This window comes from Cebus imitator, unplaced genomic scaffold (assembly GCF_001604975.1).
Source record: "Cebus imitator isolate Cc_AM_T3 unplaced genomic scaffold, Cebus_imitator-1.0 Scaffold25, whole genome shotgun sequence".
NCBI lineage: Eukaryota > Metazoa > Chordata > Mammalia > Primates > Cebidae > Cebus > Cebus imitator.
This window is the reverse complement of record NW_016107340.1, coordinates 10843174-10851168: the sequence shown is the minus strand read 5'-3', so window position 1 is coordinate 10851168 and position 7995 is coordinate 10843174. Positions and strand designations below refer to the sequence as shown.

Here is a 7995-nt window from a genome sequence, read left to right as displayed (position 1 = left end):
TTAATTGAGATGAGGTCTTGCTCTGTTGCTCAGGCTGGAGTGTAGTGGTCCAGATTATGACTCTGTAGCCTCAACAGCCCAGGCTCCAATAATTCTCCCACCTCAGCCTCCTGAGTAGCTGGGACCACGAGCCTGGCTAATTTTTAAATTATTTGTAGAGATCTTTTTTTTTTGAGACGGAGTTTCACTCTTGTTACCCAGGCTGGAGTGCAATGGCGCAATCTCGGCTCACTGCAACCTCCGCCTCCTGGGTTCAGGCAATTCTCCTGCCTCAGCCTCCTGAGTAGCTGGGATTAGAGATCGAGTCTTGCTATGTTGCCCAGGCTAGTGTTAAGCTCCTAGGCTCAAGCAATTCACCCACCTCAGCCTTCCAAAGTACTGGAATTGCAGGCATGAACCACCACCCCAGCCTGTTTTCATTTTAATAATAACACTTGCTTATTGTATGCATGGGTTAGTAGATAAAATAAAAATGAAGTCCTCCCTTACACTCCACCAGAACACACGTCTTATTTCCACTTTCAAGGTCAGCTCCATGAATCATTCGAGTTAACCACTTTTTGATAAGTTTTAGTAGCTACTTGAATAGACACTTCCTTTACCAGTATTAGAATTTTTAAATTCCTTTCCTAAGAACATACAAAACTGTTGTAAGCTATTTGGAAACTGTTCATCTGATTAATTTTAGCACAGTTGTTGCTGGTAGAGAATTCGTCTGAAAAGCCGGAATTCTTTGAAGACAACATGGTGGATTTATGCCAGTTCACAACTCTGGGTGGAATATACCACTTGGATATTTTGGAGCTTCCTCCGCAGTGTAAACGAGTGAAGGGATGGATGATTGTGGAAGTAGGTTGATTCTTGAATCAAAACTTATAAGTAAAATAATTGCTCACAGTTTTACTTTATTTCATATTATCTAGCATCTAATGAGCTTTACCTTACTAAACAAGCAAAAAGGAAAAAATGTAATTTTAAATTGTCTTAAATGTATTGGTATTGAAAATTTGAATCAGATACTAAAAGAATCTAAAATAATATGAAGTTTATACTAGAATTTATATATGTTAACTTTATTGTAAATTTACATCATTATGTTTTCTTAGTGCCAGTTTAGCCTTAATATTAATAGTCTGGATAGATCAGAGGTTGGCAAACATTTTCTGTAACAAGCCAGATGGTAAATATTTTCAGCTTCGAGATCCCTACCAGCTCTGTTGAAGTTACTCAACTCTGCCATTGCGTTGCTAAAACTGCTGTGTGTAAACGAATGGGCACAGCTATGTTCCATAAAACTTTATTTACAAAAATCGGTGGTGGGTGGGATTTCCCAGGGACCATAGCTTGTGGACTGTAGTCTAAATCAGTGGTTGTCAATATGTGTTCCCTCAAGCAGAGGCATCAGCATCCTCTGGCATCATCTGGGAATTTGCTAGAAATGCAAATTAATGAGCCCCACCTCAAACTTACTAAGTCAGAAACCCAGAGGTAAGGCTTAACAATCTGTGTTTTGGGAAAACCCACCCTAAAGTTTGAAAATCACTAGTCTAAATCCTTAATATACAAAATGGGATCCTAAATCAATAGCATATCACCAGCAACATTAGTGTCAGCTGGGAACATGCAAGAAATGCATAATTTTGGGCTGCACCTCAGAGCTACTGAATCTGCAGTTGAACAAGATCCCCAGGTGATTCACATGCACATCGAAGTTTGAAAATCACCAGTCCACATGATGCCAATGCTGCCGATGCACTGACCACACTTTCAGTGGTAAAGTTACTGATGATAACAGCTGTTAGATCATCTTTCAAGGAGTTTCTCACCACTGTTTATAAGTAGTAACACTTGCACTGTTATTGACTTGGTTTATTTTTAACTTAACCTCATGGTGGCTTGCTTCCTGTAGGATGCTACCACATATATCCAGTTAAGTTGTTATAGGCTGCTCCTTCCTTCCTCTCCTTCTCCCTCCCACCCTTACTGTCTCTTTTCTTCTTACCCTCTCTCACTGTCTCCCCTAACACCACATGTACACAGATTGCTGGGTACTTGTCATCCGCAATCAAATCCATTAAGGACCTTGGTTCATTCTTGTATTTGAGAAGTGTTTTCCAACCTTTTTTCCCCCCTGTTATTGCCCTAATCACCTCCCACTCCAGTAAAATTTTAATATACTCTTTATCCATTGGAAGGTCCCAGCCTGAGCTGGGGTTTTCAAGAATCCAAGATCTGTTGTTCTTGACTTTTGTCACAATGTCCTGAGATCACTTCATACTCTCCTCTTGAACCTAAAGAATCCTCCTTCACAGCCATTTTTCTCTCCTGCAACAAAGAGGCTTTCCTCATTTTCAAGGCTTTTTCAGTAACTTTTCCTCTAGAATCTTGCCCTATCTAATTTTCCCTCTATTTTCTAATATTTTTAAGTTTTCCTTTCTTCCGTAGATCCTTCTCTGCTGCATTCGGATAATGCACAAATCTTTCTTATCCCAGAAAAATCTGCTGTCTGCTTAATTCACTTTCATCTGTTCGTTTCCATACTTCTCAGTAGGTTGTCCATGTTTCTTTCTTTACCTACACACCCTTAGCATGGTATTAGAGCATGTGATTTAGGGTCCCATAGACCAGTTTTTGAGTTCTGGTGCCCTTTCGAAGTCATTTTGCAATCTTTCTCAAGTTACTTGATTTTTCTAAGTCTTAGTTATCATCTCTGTTAAATATAGGCATTTAGGATTGCTTGGAGGAATAAAATGGTGAGGAAGCCCCAGCACACGATCTGGCCCATAGAAAATTCTGTACATTCATATTTGGTAACTTTTTTCCTCAGTCATTTATCTTTTAAATTTTGTTGTGACATTTTGTTAATCTCTATATAAATGGGATCAAACTGCAGTGCTTATTAAAAATAACTATATATCTTACTCAGTGCTATTTACATTTTTCACTGTTACCAGTCAACTAACTTGATGTTGTTTTGGTCATTTTTAAAAGATATGCAAAGAAGGTTTACAGAAATACACATATCCTCCAGAAACTACAGAAGAGTTGGAGACAGAAAATGCTTTCCCACCTATAGAGGTCACACTTGAGGTTCATGAGAATGTAATCTTTTTTGAGGATCCTATGGTTGCCAGGTGGGATGCTGAAGGTACAGCTTTTATAATTATGTAATCAAAAAAGGGGTAATAAAACCCTTAAATTGAAACAGAACGTGTAGTATATTAACTGAGCTTCTTATCTTACATATTTCTATGCCAATTCCAGGGTCTCATTTTGTTTGTTTTTGATAGAAATGAATAGCGATTGGAGTTTAAAATTTGCTGAGTGTTGTAACTATTCCTAAAGTATCTGCCATTGTCCATGAACTATTACTTTATGATTGTATCATTGTGTTTATTAGAAATGAGTGAAAGTCTGGGCGCGCTCGTGCCTGTAAATCCCAGCACTCTGGGAGACTGAGGCGGGTAGATCATCTGAGCTCAGGAGTTCAAGATCAGCCTGGGCAACATGGTAAAACCCCGTCTCTCTACTAAAAAATTAAAAAAATTAGCTGGGCGTGGTGGTGCCTGCCTATAACCGCAGCTGCTTGCGAGTCTGAGGCATAAGAATTGCTTGAACCTGGGAGGCGGAGGTTGCCATGAACTGACATGGCACCACTGTACTCCATCCTGGGGGACAGAGTGAGACTCTATCTGGAAAAAAAAAAAAAAAAAAAAAGACCAGGCCAGGTACGGTGGCTCATGCCTGCAATCCTGGCATTTTGGGAGGCTGAGGCTGGTGGATCACCCGAGGTCAGGAGTTTGAGATTAGCCTGGTCAATGTGGTGAAGCTTCATCTCTACTAAAAGTAGAAAACTAGCGGGGTGCAGTGGTGCACACCTGTAATCCCTGCTACTCGGCAGGCTGAGGCAGGACAATAGTTTGATCCCAGGAGGCGGAGGTTGCAGTGAGCCAAGATGGCACCACTGCACCCTACTCTGGGCCACAGAGCAAGACTCTGTCTCAAAACAAAACAAAACAGGCAAAAATTAGTGAAAGTATCAAAATAAGGCTGGGCGCTGTGGCTCACGCCTGTGATCCCAGCACTTCAGGGGGCCGAGGCAAGTGGATCACCTGAGGTCAGGAGTTCGAGACCAGCCTGGCCAACATGGCAAAACCCCATCTCTACCAAAAAACAAAAATTAATGGGGTGTAGTGGCACATGCCTGTCGTCCCAGCTACTTGGGAGGCTGAGGCAGGAGAATTGCTTGAATCCAGGAGGTGAAGGTTGCAGTGAGCTGAGATTGTGCCACTGCACTAAAACAACAGGGCGAGACTCCCTCTGTCTCAAAAAAAAAAAAAAAAAGAAGAGGAAAAAAATGAGAAAATATCAAAATAGTTTAGCCAATCAAAAGTAGATAAAAAGTCTACTCTTGAAATAACCGAATAGTTCAGATTTGGATGATTAATATTTGATTATTTCAATGTTAATCATTTATAAGTTTCACATAAGTATTGAGGATGAGGAATGGGCAAATGGGAAACCTGAGAAAGAGGAAAACTAGCCACTGTATACCTTTTTATAACATTTTATTTTTAAGCTATGAGACATTACTGGTTATTCAAAAATTAAATATTAATAAAATTAGAAGTATCTACAGCAATATAAGCTAATGATTTGTTAATCATTAACAAATACCTCCTTTGGAGTAGGCTTGCCGAATTTTGAAAGATCTTGGTCTTGTGTGTTATGTATGCAGTTTTAAGGATCCTAGATGAGAAGAGTAATGCCTTTGCTTTTAAGGTTGTTTTATATCCATCTATTGGTGAAGTGATTTATATGCTTGGTGATAGCTGAAAACAGATAAGATCACTAAGGCACAGAGCTCTTACATAATCTACTTATTTAGTTATGGAAAATTTAGGAACAGAGAATTTAGGAATTTATACCAAGAAGTTTAAATATTTGGTATTTTAAATTTTTTAATGAATGCCCCGGTGCTCTACATTTTTGTTTGTATAGACAGGCCTACGAGATGTATTATTTATATTCTAGAAATAGCCTATGTATTAAAAACAGTAGGCCAGTCACAATGGCTCGTGCCTGTAATCCTAGCACCTTGGGAGGCTGAGGTGGGTAGATTACTTGAGCTCAGGAGTTCAAGACCAGCCTAGGCAACATGGAGAAACCCCATCTTCACAAAAAGTACAAAAATTAGTCAGGCGTGGTGGCATGTGCCTGCAGTCCCAGCTACCCCAGAGGCTGAGGTGAGAGCGTTGCTTGAGCCCAGGAGGTTGAGGTTGCAGTGAGCTGTGATCTTGTCCCAGCACTCCAGTGTGGGTGACAGAGTGAGACCCTGTCTCTAAAAATAAAAAATAAGTTTAAAAACCCAGTAAATTCTAACATATTAAACTATAAGATACATTAAAATGAAAAATTATATCTCTTTTGATATTGTTTCAGAGGTGTCACTTTAATGGCAATATTCCTAAATATTTGTCACATTAAAAATCATTCACATGACCAGGTGCGGTAGCTCACATCTGTAATCCCAGCACTTTGGGAGCTGAGGAGGGCAGATCACCTGAGGTCAGGAGTTCAAGACCAGCCTGGCCAACTTGGCGAAACCTTGTCTCTACTAAAAGTAAATTAGCTGGGTGTGGTGTCACGTGCCCGTAATCCTAGCTACTCCGGAGGCTGAGGCAAGAAAATCACTTGAACCTAGGAGGCGGAGTTAGCAGTGAGCCGAGATCGTGCCATTGCACTCCAGTCTGGGCAACAAGAGTGAAACTCCATCTGAAAAAAAAAAAAAAAAGATTCCCACAAAATTAAAATCAGACAAGGTAAATTATTCCACACAATTCAGGGAAATAAACTCATGCAAAATTTTACTCTGTAACTTCAGTAATTAGACAACAGTAATTTACCACTCTAGTAATTTTTAAACCATGGGAAACTTTTTATCCAGAAATACAAGAAATTTGGAGAATTTATTTGTAGCTAATAACTTTTTACTTTACAAATTAAAATGATTTGTTAATGTAGAGACAAAAAGAAATTAAAAATAAGTTTGTGAATGTAATTTATTTATTATACAAAATTTAAGAGTAAAAACTAGTCCACAGAACCCTCCAGTTGAGAACAGGAAAGAGAGCTAAGTAGAAAGGGAGAGTGGGTCTGGGAAGAAAATGGTTCATTTGTTTGTCCTATAAAGATGACCCCCACACCACCCCCCAAAAAAAGGAATACAGAGGTAAATGAGGCATACTTTCTTGCTCCGGGAGTTTCAAAATTGTAGGAGAGGCAGACAGGAAAACACCATATTGTAATACATCGTAGTGGGGTACTAGCATAGATGTAAAGGGCTCTCTAGAGCCTGACAGGGATGGCTCAATCTTTAGCATAAAGGAAGGCATCTCATGGGATGGAATATTGAACAAGGCTCTCAAAGTCGAAGAGAACATTTGCATGCAAGTCTCTGTGTGGACATATTTTCAGTTATGTTAGGTATGCACCTGGAAGTAGAATTGCTGGGTTGAGTGCTGAGTTTATATTTAACTTTCAAAGAAACTGCCAAATTGTCTTTAAAAGTAGTTGTACCGTTTTACATGTCTGCCAGCAGTATATGAGGTTTCTTGTTTGTTCACAACATTTGTTATTTATCTTTTTGATTCTAGCCATTCTAGTGGTTATGAAGTAATATCCTACTATGGTTTTAACTTATTTTTCTAATTGCTAATAATATTGACCATCTTTTTAAGTACTTATTAGCCTTTCTTCTTTGGGGAAATGTTTATTCAAATCATTTACCCACTTTTAAATTAGGTTGTGTTTTATTATTAAGTTGTAAGAGGCACAAAAGACCACATATAAGATTATTGGATCTGTGTGAAAAGTCTAAGAAAGGCACATCTTTAAAGACAGGAAGTACATTAATCATTGCCTGGGGCTGGAGGTGGGAATGGAATTAACTGTAAATGAACATTAGGATCTTAATGTGGGGATAAAAATGTTCTAAAACTGGATTGTGGTGATGGCTGCACAACTGGGTAAATTTACTAAAGATAATTGAATTATATACATAAAACACATGACTTTTGAAGTCATTTTAAAGCAAAGATGAGGCCAGGTGTGGTGGCTCATGCCTGTAATCCCAGCACTTTGGGAATCCGAGTCAGGTGGATCACGAGGTCAGGAGTTCGAGACTAGCCTGGCCAAGGTGGTGAAACCCTGTCTCTACTAAAAATACAAAAATTAGCTGGGCGCAGTAGCTGGCACTTGTAATCCCAGCTACTTAGGAGGCTCAGGCAGAATTGCTTGAACCTGGAGGTGGAGGTTTCAGTGAGCTGAGATCGTGCCATTGCACTCTAGCCTGGGTGACAGAGCAAGACTTTGTCTCAAAAAAAAAAAAAAAAAAATGTGAAGAGAATGTATCTGAAAGATTAGCGAAGAGTACTGTAGGAGTAAAGAACTGTATAGCCAAGGCCTGGAGGTATACATGCAGTGTTGTTAGAGAAAGAGAAAAGTTAGGTTGAAAACAGAAAAACTTTTTTCCTTGAGAAGTGGCAAGGAATGGAGCCAATAAAGTGAGTCAGAGCTTCATTCTGAAGGTCTTACCATGCTGCGGAGGTGGGACTTGATCCTGTAGGCAAGGGAAATCTCTCAGCAAAGTTGGCCTTCTTTTGAGATCCTATTCTAAACATGAAAGATCAATTTACACATAAAGCAATTTTTTTGGTGATTCATCTTTTTTACAGGAAAAAAATGAAACTAGTATCACTTTCTTCATTAATTATAAAGGTAAACATTGGAGAACTGATGGCATCAGCAATGTATTCTACAAACCAAAAGAAAGACTTGTAACATTCAGCCTGGAAACCTTTGGCCCTCTTACCTTGATTCAAGATGCTCATGTTAACATGCCATACCAGTCATGGGAACTAAGACCACTTGATGTAAATAAAGTGCTTTTAACTGTGACTACAGTATTTACTGAGATTCAGATACAAATTAAGG

General features: G+C 39.2%; 1 protein-coding gene across 5 annotated transcripts in view; it reads left to right on the top strand.

Annotated features, from left to right (window-relative positions):
• Nucleotides 1-7995, top strand: part of CFAP94 (cilia and flagella associated protein 94) — a 108287-nt gene that overhangs the window by 90490 nt on the left and 9802 nt on the right. For 4 of the 5 annotated variants that reach the window (XM_037736508.1, XM_037736507.1, XM_037736511.1 and 1 more), the window contains 3 exons: nt 689-849; nt 2992-3148; nt 7780-7992. In XM_037736508.1, the coding sequence (XP_037592436.1) occupies nt 689-849; nt 2992-3148; nt 7780-7992 (531 nt within the window). The remainder of the gene's footprint in view (nt 1-688; nt 850-2991; nt 3149-7779; nt 7993-7995) is intronic. The other variant, XM_037736510.1, reaches the window with a different exon arrangement.